The sequence below is a fragment of the Phyllopteryx taeniolatus genome, chromosome 4, assembly GCF_024500385.1.
Source record: "Phyllopteryx taeniolatus isolate TA_2022b chromosome 4, UOR_Ptae_1.2, whole genome shotgun sequence".
Classification (NCBI taxonomy): domain Eukaryota; kingdom Metazoa; phylum Chordata; class Actinopteri; order Syngnathiformes; family Syngnathidae; genus Phyllopteryx; species Phyllopteryx taeniolatus.
Genome location: NC_084505.1, coordinates 26373838 through 26392274, shown reverse-complemented (window position 1 = coordinate 26392274; position 18437 = coordinate 26373838). Strand labels below are relative to the sequence as shown.

Below are 18437 nucleotides of genomic sequence, written 5' to 3'. Positions count from 1 at the left end.
GCTCATTCCATGTTTATTTTATTTATTTATTTTTTAGAAAATTTTACCAAGATGGCGGCCACTTGTCACGTTGCTACTTATATTGTGTGGTGTAGTAGAGAGGACCAACACAGAACACCACACACACAATGTCAGTTGTAGGACCAAGACTAACCTCTGAGAGGCAGCATTGTGCCACAGGGCATCCAGACTGATGGAAAATCCATCCACCCATTTTCTGTACCGGTTATCCTAGTGCTGGAGCCTATCCCAGCTGTCTTCAGGCGAGAGGCAGGGTACACCCTGAACTGGTCGCCAGCCAATCGCGGGGCACATATAAACAAACAACCACTTGCACTCACATTCACACCTGTGGGCAATTTAGAGTCTTCAATCAACCTAGCATGCATGTTTTTGGGATGTGGGAGGAAACCGGAGTACCCGGAGAAAACCCACGCAGGCACGGGGAGAACATGCAAACTCCACACAGGTGGGGCTGGGATTTGAACCCTGGTCCTCAGAACTGTGAGGCAGATGTGCTAACCAGTCGTCCACCGTGCCGCCTGCTGGAAAATAAAAAAAAGAAAAGAAAAAAAGAGTAGTTGTAGAAGAAGTAATTGAAGAACGTAGGTAATCTAGTAGCTTGTAACTACATTGTGAAGATAAACTCTTCTCCTTGTCATTTCTATTTTGTAACTGACGTGAGAAAATTTGTACTAACACTCAAGACAACCATTTGCTGATCAGTGACCAGCAACGACATGAGCTTTAGTGGACCTCCTGATTGGCTATCGTTCCGTTTCACGTCACAATCACAAAATCCCTGGGTCGGCCCAGCTTGGTGTTTTCCACACATATAAGGATTTGCCGTCAGAAATATTGAACACCTATAACCTTACCGATAGTCGGATTCATCTGTTTTTTTCCAAGCAGACCATGGAGGAAAAAAAACAATCTTAACACACTCAACACCACAGGATACATGCTCCGGATAAACTTTCAGAAGCATCTGACAATCAGACCTTTGCTAAATTGGATCGGAAGAAAGGAAACATGCTCAAATTTAACCCAATTGTCGGTATGCCCTGCAATTTGCCCGAAGTGGCTCCTTCAAACCAAAATGTTTGCCTTCTTGTTCAATTTCGGGCATAGGTCTTTCAGACATTTTCAGGCATCTTGTCAATTTTTGTAATTTAAAAGCCCCCTTTTCATGGGTTTCCCACCCAAAATGGTTACTTCCAACCAAAATGGGCACCTTCTGTTAAGTTTAGGGCATGGGTCTTGGACTTTTTTTGTGTGTCTTTGCTATGATGGACATGTCCACCCAATTTTGTGTTAATTGGTGAAACTAGTGTCCAGGGCTTTTTTCATAACTTTTGAATTCACCTTGTAGCAACAAGCTTCGCTCATGTGCATATACTTATTCCACCGGATTCTCCTGCATGTAAATAAAGAGGGAGTGGATGAGTTCACTCTCATCATTATCTAAATGCTGCACTTGTCACATGATGTGTCCTCCTCCTCCTCCTCCTCTTCGTCTTCTCAGTGGGTTGTGAGGGTTAACCAGCATAATTGGCAGGAGAACAGAGGCTCATTACACCGTATCAGCCCTCTGTTTATCAATTAGAGTGACAGAGGAAGGTCTAGGGGTGTTGCTGCATACAAAAAAAAAAAAAAAAAACACAGTGAAGAGGGGGATTTTAAGGCTCTGTTTGAAGACAAGCATGCTTGATTTGCAATCTCTTGACGCTCGGCGGCACATCCGCCGGGCCGTCGCTCTGCGAGGGTCTCCAATTTCTCACGTGCGTTGACAAGTACTCCCGCGGGGTTTCATTTACAACAAACGGGGTCTGGATGATGGCGGGGAATCAGCCTTGTCCTTTTCTGATAGCCCAGAATGCAAATACATGGGAAAAACACAAAAGGGGGGTCAAGGGAGATGGGTGGGGAGGGAGTTTGGGGTGGAGAATGGGGGACTGGCACTTGTTTTGTTTTTTGTTTTTTTCAGAAAAAGAAAAGAAAAAGACCCTCTTGCACTTGATCTCTTGTCCCGGAGTTTTGAAATTGCAACATAAAACACCACCGGGGAATTCAGACAATGGGCCCGAGGGGGAGAAACAGGCGAGATAGGGAGAAAAATGAGGGTTTAAAAGAACAATGGCGAACAAAAGTCAGCAAATGACAATGGCTGACAGCCACTTCAATTCTGGAATGATGCTGCTGTCATGCCGCCGCTCCCCACTATTGATTTTTTTTTTTTTCCTCTTTCCTCTCTCGGGGGGGGGGGGGGGGGGGGGGGGTCTAATCCAGTTGAAAGAGATCCCTGCTCGTGGCCATCAAGGTTAACACAGCACAAAGTATCTTTCTCCTCCTGTTCCCCTTGCGTTGTCCTTAATGGAATGGTCATCGTGCTTAGATGGCAGCCTCTTCATCTCCTCCGCCCAAGAAGAAACCCTCTGCTCCATCATTCCACGTTTGTTGCCATTTTTGTATGCAGACTTCATAGTCAAGGACATGCTATATATAAAAAAAAAAAAATACCACACCCTAAACTTTAGCATGGTGAAAAGTGGGGGAAAAAAATATTCTAATTATTAAAGGAAGGTTGCTAAGACCAAGCCTTGAAAGTCCTTGAGACCTCATTGTTGTACAGTACAGATTTGAAAGTCTCTGTGCTGACAGCTTTCTGATACTGGGCAGCACATTTTGGCTCTAGAATGCCTTGGAAATTTCATTGTATCCGGTGATCGAATTGATCCAAAATACCCTACCTGTTATGTTTCGGGCATGCGTTCTTGAGACTTTTTCATGTGTCCGCTTGATAAATCTTGCCTCGATTGGTGAAACTGGTGTCAGCGGCTATTTTTATTTTCATCACTTTATTATTCAGTCATTTGGTGTATGGGTCTTGGCAATATTTTCTCATTCCTTCTTGCAGAGGCAAATGTATCAGCTCGCTAGGGCATCTCTGTTACGCAGCCCCCCTTCAAGCCACCCCACGAATTAGTGTGAAAACTGATCTTAAAAGTGTCCAAATGTAACCTTGGACCATCTATTTAAGCATAGTTTCTTCTCTATGTTGCCACTTTGTACCATGATGTGGTTTTTGGACATGATCCCTGTTCTTTCCTCCTTGCAGTCACTTCCCGTACTATCCCTCCCTCCTCCGCCCCAAAATCCATCCACTGTTATTTATTTGAACGGTGAATGAATTGTGGGAGACACAAATCTGCATAATTGACTCGATTAACGCCAACTGTTATCCTTTGGTCTTCGCCGAGGTGCTGTCTACTTGGGCAGATTAGGCCCTGGAAGGTGCTGCCCGCTATTAAAGTGTCGCGAGTCATCATGGCAAAGTAGCACACTGTTTTGATAAATGTCAGAACAAGTATTTAGGTCCGGAGCGCCAGATGCTGTTTATTATTATTCTGACGAATTGATTTCATTTTGGGGGCCTCAACATGCCTGAAAAATAAAACATTTTTGTCTACGAGTGAAAAGTCTCTGTCAGTTAGAAAAAAAATAGCCCCCAACACAAGTTTCACCGATCAACAAGAAACTGGTGGCATGTCTATCATACGCAACGGGGTGCTGGAAAAAGTCTCAAGGACCCTTGCTTGAAATTTAAGTGCAAATCAGCCATTTTGGTCAGCCATGTCTATCATAACCGGATACACGAAAAAGTCTGAAGGACTGAAGGATGAGCAGGAGGTTGGTCGTTTTGGTTAGCAGCAGCCACTTTTGGAGCAAATTCCTTAAAGTGGCCTAAGAAAGTTAGGGGGGGAAAAAAACCAAAAAAAAAAACCTTTGATTGACACAAAATCAGGTAAACATGTCTGTCATAACAGGTCAAGACTCAAGGTCCCATGTCTAAAATTGAACAAGAAGTTGGCCAATTTGGTTGGGGGCAGCCATTTCGGGGGCGAGTATCAATAAAAAAAGGGCTCTGTCCGGAAATTTAAAAAAAAAAAAAAAAAAAAAAAAAAAAAATGGACCAGTAAAAAATTATCCGTTTCCCCAATCCACACGAAATTGGGTGGATATGTCTATCATAACAGGATGCATGACAAAATCTCCAGGACCTATGCCCAAAATTGAACAGGAATTTAGCCATTTTGGTTTGAAGCAGCCATTTTAGGGGCGAATACCATGAAAAAGAAAAGCCCCCCGTTACTGGTTTCTCCAATCAACACGAAATTGGGTGGACATGTCTATCATAACAGGACATGCAAAAATGTCTCAAGGACCTATGTCCAAAATTGAGCAGGAAGCTAGCCATTTTGGGGATGAAGTCCATGAAAAAGGGGCCTGGAAAATTACAAAGAAATTGCTGTGGCTGATGAAAAAGGCATGTTTGTCAAGCGACCCGGAACATTTAATTTAGTTTGTGTACTTCCCTCAACATTCCCCCGAAAAGACTGGCGCGCTTGTTCATTTAGTCGTGTTGACCTTCAGATTAACATTTGAAAGTCCACATTATGAGAGGGACCCAGGTAGTTAACTGCTATTTCTTTTCTAAGCTTATAAACGAGCCGAACGGTGTGGTTTCATGGTGCTTGCCGTGTGTTTTGGACAGTAATACTGAAGGGTGAGGCTTTGAATTTTAACCATTGCTACCTTGGTTTTGGTCAAGAGAGGGATCAATGAAGTGTTTGTTTATGCTCATGCCATCACACTGTAGACTCTGCAAATCCCTAAGAAGAAGAACAAGGCAAGTTTTCCCATGACACCCTGGTACATGTAAGCACCTTCCAGGGCCTAGCCTTTTCACCTTGGTGAAGCAGCATGTAGCTCATAACCCAAGGTTGTTTGGCGTGCCTTGATCCAAGTAACTATCCATCCATTTTCTTTACCGCTTATCCTCACTTGGGTCGCGGACTGCTGGAGCCTATCCCAGCTATCTTCGGGCGAGAGGCGGGGTACACCCTGAACCGGTCGCCAGCCAATCATATTTGAAGACTACTTATCTACTTGGTACATGTGATAGTTTTATCATCTTTTAAAAATAATATTTCCTCAAATAGTGGCACCCTACTGGAATACAGACAAAGTACCCCACTTGGTGCGTTGTCCACCTGAACAAATAAACACCTGCCGCATCTATAAATGAATTCAGTTCATAGACGCCGTTGTTCACACAGGGGTAATAAAGACGTAATAACTGAGCCCATTTGAACTCCACTCGCTAACCAAAACAGCAGCACCTAGTGCGGCACATAAGTCACTTGGATGAATTACTGCATATTGTATGATGATTATTTCATGTTATGTGTAGTCTTTAGCAACTGTTTATGTTTTGGAGTGTCATACAAAGTGGTCACTTATTTCTCCCGGACCCATACTCGAAATTGATCAGGAGGTTGGACATTTTGGTTTGAAGCCACCAATTTTCCGGGCTCGTACTTTGACAAACTCCTACTAGAGAATTTGGCCGAATGAGCCCCAAATGGCAGAAGGTATCCTAGAACAGTCATTCCCAACCAGTGTGCTGTGGCACATTTTTTACATTTTCCCAATTGCATTGGTGCCTGGACCGCCTCTGATGAAGACAGATGCTCACATGACACTCACAGCCTCCATTTTGTGGCCTAAATTCCAAACGTTTACTCCGCCATCCTTTCTTCCCCCCCCCTCCCTTGAACTCATCACGCTTGCCTGGAAGGTCAAGACCCACTCTGATGGCGCACAAAGAGACATAGATTGATAATTAAGGCGAATACGTCTGCAGAAAAAGCCTCCTCTAATGTGATTTATATCTATGGATCTTCTGTCAGATATGAAGAGGAAGCAATTTATGAAGTAAACTTTTGGAAAACGTGTTTTTCACTACCAGCCATGCATCATTGTCTTATAAGACTAATTTTATTATGGGATCTGTGGAAAGTCAACACTCTCTATACTTAAGTTGCTAATTGGTTCCCAAACAGGAAAAGGTTCAAAGTCTCAATCCGAAAACATATTCCGACAGAGAATAATGTCCTGGGTATCGTGTGATTGGGTGTGCCGCAGGGCATTAGTAGCCATGTGTCCACTGTTATTAATCAACATGACACCAGGACTGAAATTACCCCCATACTCTTTTTCTTTTTTTGTTTTTTTTGTTTTTTGTCTCCCCCTTCTCACTCACCACGACTCAGTGCATTTTTGTAGAGAAATTCCATGGAAAACCAGGACTTCCCAAATAGCACCCGCAAGGGGGGTGTGCCAAATTAAAACTGTAACGGCACCCTGGTAGAATAATTTTACATTTACAAGTGTGAAAAATATAATGCCTTTTTTGAGGCTGTGCTTGGGGGCAAAGGGGTTTGCACCCTCTGTTGATGAGTTTCCGTGGCTGGTAGAATAATTATGGATCTTTCCCCCCCCCCTTACAATCATGTTTGCATCATTAAATGTCTTTAGATTTTTGACTTGATTTTATTTTATTTTTTAAAGGAAGAGTGAGGTGGTGCGTCATTTCTGACGGAATGTTGAGGGCGTGTGGCTTCAAAAGTTTGGGAACGGCACCTTTAAACATTATTAATGTAATTTAATTCACAATCATGAAAATATAAATGCCTCTGATATAATAAATAAACGTTTATAAGTGTGAAGAAAACGTAATGCCTTTTTTTAGGCTGTGCTGGGAGGGAAAGGGGGTGGTGCTGTCTTTTAATTAATTATATATATATATATATATATATATATATATATATTATAATAATGACAGACTTCTAAGTGTGATTGTTTTCCCCCACAACCATGTTTACATATTTAAATATGATGTCTTTGGGTTTTTGACTTTTTTTTTTTTTTGGGTTTTGTGGAGGGGAGAGGTGTTGCGCCATCTCTGATGGAATGTTGAAGGTCGTGTGTAACTTAAAGTTTAGGGAGACCTCTTCTAAACTTTCAGAATTGTGATTACTTTTGGCAAGAAATTTCTGTAATTCACAACATTGAACCCAGGGATTCTAAAAACTGTGGTGCCGCACCCTTCCAGGATATTACGTTAAGTTTGAAAATGTAATTGTTTGCGTTCTAATAATTACACATTTATAAATTTGGAAAAACACGATGTCGTTAAGTTGACTTTGAGTTGATTTTTTTTTTTTAGGCTCTGCCTGGGGTGGGGAAATGGGGTGCGTCACCTCTGATGGTTATGTCTGGCTAATAAAGTTGGAATTTTGTTTAATTCAGTCAATAAATATTCTGTAATTCACAACCACTAAAGCAGGGTTTCACAAACTGTACTGTAGTGAAGCACCCTCACTGATGGTGTGTAGGGTTAAATGTTTAGTTATATATATTCATGCATTAAGGGAAATTAAATAAGAACAATGGTGGTCTGGAATAATAATTATACATGTAAGGTGGTGTTTTTTCTCTAAGTGAGAGTGCTGCTTTTTTGAGGTTGTGTTTGTAGGATAGGGGGTGCGTGCTCTTGACGGGGCTGCGTGCCTGAAAACGTTTGGTTAAGACATTTACTGGTACATTGATTTTTATCCAGGTGCCACTTTTTGAGGAAGTGTGCATGGTAAGGAAGTGACACCATCTATTAGGACCTCGATTGTGGTGTGTTCCATAAAATGTTTGAAAAGTGTGGGGGTGCACCAGAGTGGTGTAACAGTTTTTGTCCCCTCCTTTTTTCCCCTTGTTGTTTTCCTCCAGTCCAACTGTGCTCAGTACTCGGCCGAGAAGCGTGATGAGGAGAAAATGTGCGACCACCTTATCCGCGCCGCCAAGTACCGAGACCACGTGACGGCCACGCAGCTCATTCAGAAGATTGTCCACATCCTCACTGACAAACACGGAGCCTGGGGAGCCTCCTCTATCAGGTACTTCTCGTCATCATTGACTTTCTGCGCTGATTAGCTGGCTGAGCGGTCACGTGGTTCACCCTCTTTATGTGAGGTGTGTCCGGCAGATAGTTTAAGTTACGAAATATCATGCCTTGCCCTATTAAGGGCTTCTTTGGATTTCTTTTCTTTAGTGGTAGAAAGGTATTTTTACACGTTTTCATTTCCCCCCCCCCCTTTCATTCTGATTTCATTTTGTCTCGTTTTCAAAGATATTTGAAAACAAAAAATATTAGACAAAAAAATTAATATATTAAAATTAAAAAAATGTCAGACAAACAATCCAGAAATAATCGAAGAATACAAAAATAATATTTTGTTAAATGCAAAAATATTAAACGAAAAAACTGGATAAACATATACAAATATTTAAAAAATGTAGCCATATTAAACAACCAATTCAAAAAATAATCAAACATGTATTTGTATTAAAAAGAGCTAAAATATTACACGTAACAGTTCAAACATTGCAGCTAAAAAATACAGAAATATTAGCCAAATTAAAAATATTAGGGGAAAAAATACAAATCTAGTAGATTAATAATCCAAAAATATTAGAAAAATCATGCTTGTCGTTTGCTGTTGGTTTGCTGAATACGGTAATTTGCAATAATACAAAATTGAGATGGTAATAGTCTCTAGCATAGACTGTTTCATGCCTCCTAGTGTGTAATGGCCATCTGATGACGATCGTTAGACGGTCGCAACTCTCCGGAGACTCTATTTCTGGCCTTTTTTGTTTCCCCATCCATTTTGTCATTTTGTATTTCCATGTCCAAGTCTCTCTCTTTCCTGTTCTTTTGTAGTGTAGTCGCACAATGGCCATTCTATTTAAAATGAAGCTCGTGTTCTCTACAAGCCCAGGCCTCAAAGTCTCCCATTACCGACCATCGCGGCTATTGATGTTTTTCCTAATGGCCGCCGATGGGCGCACATAGCCATTGGCATGGGGCCTCGGAGCGCCTGCGCTCTTTTCATAAATCACAATCAGTCCGGTCCTGTTACGTCAATATTTTCGGTCAATTACTGTGAAGGTCAGGTGGCGCAGCTTTCACACCAGAGCAGCAGAGATCTATGCAGGCTCTTATAGCAGGAACATCTGGTGCGGAGAAAATCATAAAAACGAACACCTGCAGCTCCATGTGGGAGATGTTTATAACACGTAAAAAGATTATAATAATAACAAAAATAATACACATAAAACAATACAAAAAAATACTTCATAAAAATATTATGCAAATATTCGACAAAGGATACAAATATAACAATTTTAGAAAGAAATATAACAATATTAGACAAAGAAAGAAAAACAAAAATATTTGGATTTGATTTTGGATTAGGATTTTTTGTTTTAAATAAGATAAAAAATATACAACTGACAGAAAATAATAAATAAAACAAGTTTACTGGTATTTTGTCTTTTTTTTTACACAAATATTAAAAACATCCATCCATCCATTTTCTTTACCGCTTATCCTCACTAGGGTCGCGGGCTGCTGGAGCCTATCTCAGCTATCTTCGGGCAGGAGGCGGGGTCCACCCTGAACCTGTCGCCAGCCAATCGCAGGGCACATACAAACAAACAAGCATTCACACTCACATTCACACCTACAGGCAATTTAGAGTCTTCAATCAACCTACCATGCATGTTTTTGGTATGTGGGAGGAAACCCACCCAGGCACGGGGAGAACATGCAAACTCCACACAGGTGGGGCCGGGATTTGAACCCCGGTCCCCAGAACTGTGAGGCAGATGTGCTTACCGGTCTGGCCTATATTAAAAACATACAAATGTAAATGAACTTTAGACAGTTGAAAGAGAATGTTGTAGATTTGAATATTTAGACAAGAACTTTAAAAATATCATGAAAAAAAATACACAAATATTAGGAAAATGACACAAATAATGGAAAATAATACAAGGGTATTAGACAGAAAATATTAGGGAAACATATGTGGGGGGAAATAAGAAATACAAATGCCAAAAATACACAACTAAATAGAATAACAATGTTAAACATTATTTTTATAATCTTTTTCAAACAAATATAAAAAAAATGCGAAACAAAGGAGGTTTAGACAATACACAAATATTAGTTGAAAAATACTCAACTATAAAAGAAATATTATTATTATAGTATATATTGGATGGGAATGTAAAAGAAATATTGGAAAAATATACAAATATGAGGAAAAAGATAAATATTGGGAAAAAATACAAGACTATAATACAAAAAATATTAAGGAAAAATACAAATATATGCGGCAAAATCCTAAAATATAAAGTATTACAGAATATTTGTCAAAAACACAAATAGATGAAAAATACACGTTAGAAAACAATGCAGAATATTAAACAAAACAATTCATGAAACAGAAATATTTGGAAAATTTTACAAACACAAAATATAAGATTTGACAAAAAAAGCAAAGCAAAGCAAATTTATTTATATAGCGTGTTTCATACACAAGGTAACTCAATGTGTTTTACATGATTAAAAGCATTTAAAAACAAAGAAAAAAACATCTTTATAAACATTAAAAACAAAGAGAAAAAAATGAAAGTACAATTAAAATGGCCCACAGTGCAAGAAATATCCTTTAAAAGTGGAAATGCTCTAAAAAGCCTGAGGAAAAAAAGAAGAGTTTTTAACCTGGACTTAAAAACATTCACACTTGGAGCTGACGTCACTTCTGTTGGCAACTTATTCCATTTGTGTGCAGCATAATAGCTAAATGCTGCTTCACCATGTTTGCTTCGGACTCTGTGCGCCACTATTTGACCTGAGTCTGTCGATCTCAGAGCCCTACTGGGTTTAACCTCCGTTAGCATTTTTTTCGTGTATTCACGACCTAAACTGTTTAGTGATTTATGGACCAGTAGCAGAACTTAAATTCTATTCTTAAGATGACTGGAAGCCAGTGTCAAGACTTTAGAATTGGAGTAATATGCTCTGACCTCTTTGTTCTGGTCAGAACCCGAGCTGCAGCATTCTGAATGAGCTGCAGCTGTTTAATGCTCTTTTTGGGCCAGTCAGAAGACCATTACAATAGTCAAGTCAACTTGAGATAAAAGCATGGATGAGCTTCTGGTCTGCAAGCCTTCACTCTGGATATGTTCTTCAGATGGTTGAAGGCAGTTTTAGTAATTGATTTGATATGACTGTTGAAAGTCAGGTTGGAATCTATCAGAACACTAAGGTTTCGGACTTGGTCTTTGGTTTTTAAAGAGAGTGACTCCAGGTATTTACTAACAGCAATGCTCTTGTCTTTATTGCCAAAAACAATTATCTCAGTTTTGTTGTGGTTTAATAGAAGAAAATTAATTAATTGAAAAAGTCATTAAAAATAATGGTACAGAATATTTGATAAAAACACAAATATGATTATATGTGACAGAAAATACACAAATATTAGAGGATAACACAAAATTAGATGTGACAAGAAAAAAGACAGGCAAAATATTTGACATAATGATACAAAATATTTGCTAAAAAGTACAGTATCAGGGAAAATAGAAACACTTTAGGAAAAAAATTAGACAAAACATACCTGTACACAAATTGTAAACAACCATTAGACACAAGAATACAAAATTATCAAATGAAAATTACCCAAGCATTAGAAAAAAATACACAAAAAATAAAATAATACACAATGTTAGACAATAATATAATATTAGATAAAGAAAATACGCAAATGTAAAGAGTTGACAGGAACACCTGGACCTGCAGCCTCTTGAGGAAGACGCTCTTCAAATCAAATGCAGACAATAAGCAGCCAACGTTACAACCTTTTTGTTGCAGACATCTGCAATTGAGTGGAAAAAAAACCTTATTCCCCAAAGTTTCCCTTCAATAAAGAGTCTGGGAATGAAAATATTATCTCCCGGCTGGCTGATGGGAATTGTTCCCGCCGTCTAATATTACCGTGACCTGCCTGAACGCAATTTGTGTCTTAATATCCCGCTTTATGGCAGGCGCGGCCTCAGGAGGAAAACGGTGTTATGTGAGTTGTAATTCTTTTCCCTCCTCCGTCTTTTTGTTTGTGCGCTTTGTGTCCGCGGAGGATTCCTGCCCGCCAGACAAAAGGCAGCAACCGTGGTTTCCGCGCCCTTGTCTTTCATCTCCTACCTCAGGACGTCTCCCGGAAAGCGGACGGATAGGGACTACCTGTTCATCCGTAAACGTCTGCCTGTCCTATTTCCCGGAGTAAAAGCGAACATCGCATGCAGTGAATGCTTGACGCGGTCTATCCACACAATGTTTATTCGGGTCAGGATCCGTCATTCATGTAAAGTCGGCCAACATGATGGGCGATGCCGCCTTGCAGTCGCTGGGGACACACTGTATCCTTCTTCCCCCTTTAAACAAATGCGAGAATGTAAAAATTTGTCTTAAGTCGAGATTTAAACATTTCTACAGAAGTAGCTGCTCTAATTTCCGTGGGTAGGGCATTCCAGAGTACTGGAACCTGATTAGAAAATGCTCTACATCCTGCTGATTTCTTTTTAGCTCTCTCTCGCAGTAAATTCTCCAATAAATGAAAGAATAACAGAAAGAGGAGTGGAATACGATCTTTGTAAGATTAATAAGCAGCTTTTGTTTTTAAATTAACAAAGTTTCTTTTTTGTAAATAAATCATCAGTAGTTTGTCTTCTTTAAGGGAGCTTAAAGTGAAGATAAGATTGCTTCCTCAAAAAGTGATTAATAGTAAAAAAAAAAAAAAACAATTCACATATCAGACGCATGGCTATTCATTCATCGACTGATGATAATTAAATCACCATGTGGGCATTCAAAAGCCATCTCAAAAGCGGCTTCCGTGTTGTGACGTCAGCGGTGAAATGCTTTTGCCAGAGGGAGCGGTGGCCGTGGCTTGTAAACAAGACTGTGCCAGTGACTTCAGCGACGAAATCAGCGATAGTTCCGTTGAAATCAAAACAGAACGTGGTACTGACCGCAATGAAGATGATAAAGTGTTATGTTCCCACCGGTTTGAGCCATACGAGACGGATGACAATAGTGAAGGTGCTTGAAGATGCTGGAAACTGCGACGAGTCTGATGGCGAAGATATCGGCCGGCTACAAAAAACACTGAATGGTGCGTGGACGACGATGTTCTGATGGCTGCATGAAATTACTTACTCTTCGGTTGATGTTGAAATTAATAGAATTCAAAGGATGATTCGAGAAGACGTGGTCATGATTTTTATATTTTTTTTAAGTGTTCGTGTACAAACTGTGAACCAATGCCACTTGTAGTCGAGAGTCTTTGCTATGAAAACGCACACGTGCACAGCTCCCGTCTGTAAAGTAATGTGTAATATAAGCGTCTTGCATCAGTACATTATAGGAATGTAGCCTATAATATCAATATATAATTTCATCGATGTTCTAGTTAAATAGTCAAACCTGGGTCCACTGTGTCAGTTCAATTCAATGCTTCATATTCTTGATATGTTTGATGAGACTCCACGAGACCAGGTTTCAAATGTGACTCACCCTGTGCCTTTCAAGTTTCGCCGCAGCCATTCTGGTACCCTCCCGTCCGTATCTGTGCTGGTAATAGCTTCAGATTGCCGCTGTCGCTGGAAAACTGTTGGTACTGCATCTTTTTTTTTTTAACTGCCTCTTGTGATGTAGGCTAAATCCAAGGGATTCTTGGATTGCAGGTTCCGTTTTGAAGCAGGCCTGAGTGAAATGTGCAGTGCACATCATTGAGTAGGCTTTCCACTGGTCCCGCTTTCTCTGGACTCGTCTTATCCGTTCCCGCTTCAGTCGGGGGTCCTTTGGGAATTCAAACAGGCTCTCTCCAGTCATGTCGGAACACCCTGCAGCCACACAACGTTTTGGCATCTTAACTTGTAACAACAAGTACTCTCTTTTCTGAACTACTCCTGCTTGAGCTAGTAAACAAAGGAGCGTCCTGTCATCTGCTGATGTCACACGTCAAACCGGAAGGGGCGACGTTGTTGCAGAGGGTGGCAGATTTCAAAGTGAAAAAGTGACAAACATTGGACTAATTCAATGTAGTTCTGTTTGCTGACTACGGTAATTTATATGCCAAAATAAAGCATATTGTTTTGTTCATGACAGACATCTATTTCAGCTGATCCTTCTCCTCCTCCCTTTAACATCAGTATTGTCTTCTTTTTAGTAGATTTGAACGTCAATAGCTTCTCCTCTTCTTTGGAAAGTGAAACACCAGTAGAAAGTCTTCTCTTTAGGATAGTGCAGCATCCGTAGTTTGTCTTTTTTGGAAAGCAATGCATCAATATTTTGTCTTTTACTATATTACTGCATGAGGCTATTTCATGCAAGTTAACAAGTGTGATGTACTTTCAAAAGCAAATCGCTAGCGGTGACGTTCATTAGCCAGTTGTTTTGTGTGGTAACCGGACCAGAGCAAAAAAATCTGAATACATGTACACCTGTACCTTTACAGTCCTACTAGTAGGTACTATTTCTCGTACGGGCTCCAGGGATTCAGAGTGTACACAATATGGGTGACCTAAACCAATGTGGGTCATGCAGGTTGTAGTGTTCGTGGATACACTGCTCGACATGACACAAAATGCAATTGTTTTAGTGAACAATTTTGTTTTATAATACACATTACATCCTGAACAATTATAGAAGACGCCTCTAGGGATGGAACGCATTTCTCTGGGGTTGTTGTCTTCTTTTTATGGCATCCCTTTTTATTCAGGCTTTCTTCCAGGCTCCTCACCTCCATGCAGTCCCCCCCACCTCCTCCTTTTCTTCTTCCTCGTACGAGCAGCTCATTTTCTGCTGCAGAGGCGCTCTAATGGACACCCTTAGGCGAGAGGCTTCCCAGCTGAGGGACATTCATCTTTTTGGCTTGTCACACTCCCGCCCGGCGAAAAATCTTTGTGATGTGCACTCCAATTTTTCCCCACTAAATCAAATCTTCCACCCCTTCAGAAAAAGACGAATGCTTCGGGAGGTCGGCGCGCCGCCGAGGAAATCAATACGGGCAAAATTTAAACAGTATGGCCCGTATTGATCGGGCCCCAAGAGATGGGAAACGGACAGCTTTGTAACTGCTCCGCCGGACAGTTAGCTGACCTGTAATGGACAAACTATTGATATTAGCATTACTGTTTCATCTTGTGCTGTGTCATTTTTGCCACAGAAAAAAGTGAAACACACTCAAATAGACTCACAATATACAGCAAAAAAATTATTCAACGCCAGTTGGATGTATATTTTGTTGTGCTTTTTGAATGCTTTATTTTTTTTCATATTTCTTAATGAAATTACCCACCTTTAACGAAAATATCCTAATCAGATGTGTACCACAAACCAATAATACAGCCAGTAAAAAATACTACAAGAAAATAAATGAAAAAACTTGTCTGCTTGATGATGTCAGATTTTTTTTTTTTTTTTTTCAGGTTCAGATTTTTGTTGTTACATTTACGAAAACAATATTTTTGATTTAGATTTTTTTTTCTAAAATTAGAAATCATTTGATTGAGTGTTTTATCATATTTTGTAAAAACAAATTTGGAATTCCTCCTTACTGAATACAAAAATAATACATTTTTCAAAATTAAACTTAAAAAATAGAATTAGACAAAATGTTGATAGATGATATTAGATTAGTTTGGATTTATATTAAAATATAAAACAAATCTGGTTTTGCGGGAGAATCCGGGGGGTGGGGGGGTATTTGTTTAGAAAACAATTTTTCAGATTCGGTAAACTTTACTTTTTTAAACCGATTTGGAACATATTCTTATGAGTGAATTTTTTTTTTTTTTTTTTTTTTTGCTGTTTTAGAAAACAATTTGGTCTAGAAACACATTTTTGGGCATTCAAATTTTTTCCTTCATTTAGAGTTTTCCCCCCTTTTTGGCAATTGACACAGAATTGGGTGCACATCATCATCATTACAGGATGCATGAAAAAGTCTCCAAGACCCCTGGTCGATATTGACCAAGAGGTCTGCCATTTTACTTTGAAGCAGAAATTTTGCGGCAAATTCCAGGGCTAATATTTAGATAAACTCCTAAGGAATTTGCCCAAATGAGCCCCAATCGGAAGCAGGCATCCTAGACAGATGGGCCACGCTAAATTGCGAAGCTTATTTGCCTACGCCCTCTAATGTGGGCGAAACAAGGCGTCAAGTTTGATGATCGTTTTGAGGATTGGTCATGAAATTGACTTGCAAAAAGGCCTTGCTGAGCTTCATACCTCTTCTGGCGAGCTTTTTGTAGACAGTGCATACGCTACGGCAAGGACATTTGCGTTCACATTACAAGACAAATGAGCGTATGAAAAGCCGCGGCAGCTAGATGAATCTCTCCAGGGTCGCTTCTCTGTTCCAGACCTAAATCTCAATTATAATAAATAATAGTGACTGTAACGCACGCGTTCAAGCAGAGGCCTGCGCTGTGTCTATGTTCTCTCTTTGCGTGCAAATTCTTTTAATTTTTTTTTTACAGAGCTACCGGCGCAGGGCTGAAAAAGGAAATAGGACTTTCGCACGTCAGTGGAGATTATCAGTGTTTAGTGTACGCGTACCCTCGGAAATGCGTGACACGAAACGAAGAGGAGGACGGATGAAAGGCAGTGTGAGCGATTCATCTTAAGTGGAGATAAAGACAACATCCTTTCCTCTAGTCGCAGTGTACATCAGCGTGCATTAAAATACGCATGTAAAAAGGTACACTGCTTTTCGCTGGCTGCAAAACTCGGGATGTGTAACAGCTGGGAAACTATTCCAAAATCATCATGTCAATTAAAATATGCACCATCCATTTTTTGTTTGTGAAGAAAAACACTCAAAACAGATGTTGGCCGTAAAAGTCAAATGAAATCAAACCAGAAGCAATGCCGAGTTATACTCGACACACAATATTTCTCAAAGGAAATACCGGAAATAAAAATAATCTGTGGCACAAGGGTGAATTCCGCGATGAAGAGTTGAAGGTACGAGCCCTGGAATTGACCAAAATCCCCACCAAAAAGGAACCTTCAAGCTACATGTACCAGTGTTTTCCAGCCTTTATTGAGCCAAGGCACCCATTTAACTGTAGAAACATCTCACGCTACACAACCAAACCACTATACACAAGAAAAATAGTGGTACCTCGATTTAATGTACTAATGTAGGGAGGGTTGTCCCTGAATTTGAATAACTTTTTCATGGCCCGAAAAGACCCAGTACAGTACAAAATGATTGTAAATAAATGTCAAAAATGTTTTAAAATACTTGGAAAGTTTTAAAGTTGACCTTTAAGCAATGCTGTGATGGTGTCATACTGCCCTGAAAGTGCCCTAATCGCCATGGTTGTTGTGCCTCGGTTGCGAGTCGACGATGGCTTTCGTGAGCCGTGAGGTTAGTGCGCTTCTTTTTCACACTTCCGTTACAATTAAATGCCATAGTGAAGGGCTTGACAAAACCAACTGTATATTGTGCCAAAATCAGTATAGCTACAGAAATGCACTTTGTCCGTTGCAAGGGGGTGTTTTGAGGTCCAACTGGACTCTACTATTCTGTCCATTAAATCCAAAGTCTGCTGTTAAATCGAGGTTCCAATGTGGTGAAATGATGAGATTGTCTCAGTTGACTTATATATTTGCTTACTCAGTGTTAAATCTGGGCCGTTTTAATTGGGATGCACGATAACAATTTTTCTTTTCACCGATAACAGATAACTTGCTGCTTCTCCAAACTGATACCGATAACCAATCCAAATTTTGTATTGGTTTATATCAGGGGTATTTGACAATTTCCAGACCAATAGCCCCCAAACTGATGATGCCTGACTGCCTTTGCATTGATTTTTGTGTGTCCTGTGACTGATGGAAGTAGCTAATATTTTTAAACTCTCCTGGGGGGAGCACTACTGAGCCATAAATACATATTACGCCATGATACAATTGCATAAGTTGGTGATTTTCTTAGTATATTAAAGAAAAAAAAGGGGGGGGGGCATTTTGTAAGGAGGCCACAAAACAATTTTGGTAAGGTCTTCGCACCAGCATGCTCAGGCCCTACTAAAAAGCGTGTTACTAGCTTACTTTACTGCATGCGATGAACTTGAGTCCACTCACTTCACTTCTTAACAGCCCTTGATGAGGCTCATCAAATAAAGCCAAAACAATTCAACAATTCGTCAGAATTCCCCCTTTGATGATTTGAAATGAGATCGTCAACAACCTTGGAGTTTTTGGAATATGGAAAATTGTTCCCCAATGTCCTGATTTTGTGACAATGAAAATGGATGGATGGATGGACACCCACAGTCACACAATTCTGTATTGCGTTAGCGTGGGTTAGTGTTACAAGTTCGGTGGCATCGCTTGTCGGAACAGAACTCTCTTCGTAAACCGAACACCCCTTGTAATCATTCCTGTTGTCTGTTTTAACTATTTAAAACCGCTAATTTCTTTTGGGCCGCTTATAAACAAATCTAAACACAAACCGGACCTTCTGCTGAGCGCTAGCAGCTGTCGTCATCTCGCAGCTCTCGTCTCGTCCTGCTACTTTAGAAACAATTAGCTCTGGCCCTGGCCTTCTCCGCGATCCGTCATAAACATAAAGTCCGAAGAAATGTAAGCAACCCCGCCTCCTGGTTATGTTCCATCT

General features: G+C 40.1%; 1 protein-coding gene across 9 annotated transcripts in view; it reads left to right on the top strand.

The window, feature by feature from the left end:
• The window catches only part of lrba (LPS-responsive vesicle trafficking, beach and anchor containing), a 266996-nt gene that overhangs the window by 117655 nt on the left and 130904 nt on the right, over nucleotides 1-18437 (top strand). For all 9 annotated transcript variants that reach the window (XM_061770952.1, XM_061770951.1, XM_061770956.1 and 6 more), the window contains one exon: nucleotides 7627-7793. In XM_061770952.1, coding sequence (XP_061626936.1) covers nucleotides 7627-7793 — 167 coding nt within the window. The remainder of the gene's footprint in view (nucleotides 1-7626; nucleotides 7794-18437) is intronic.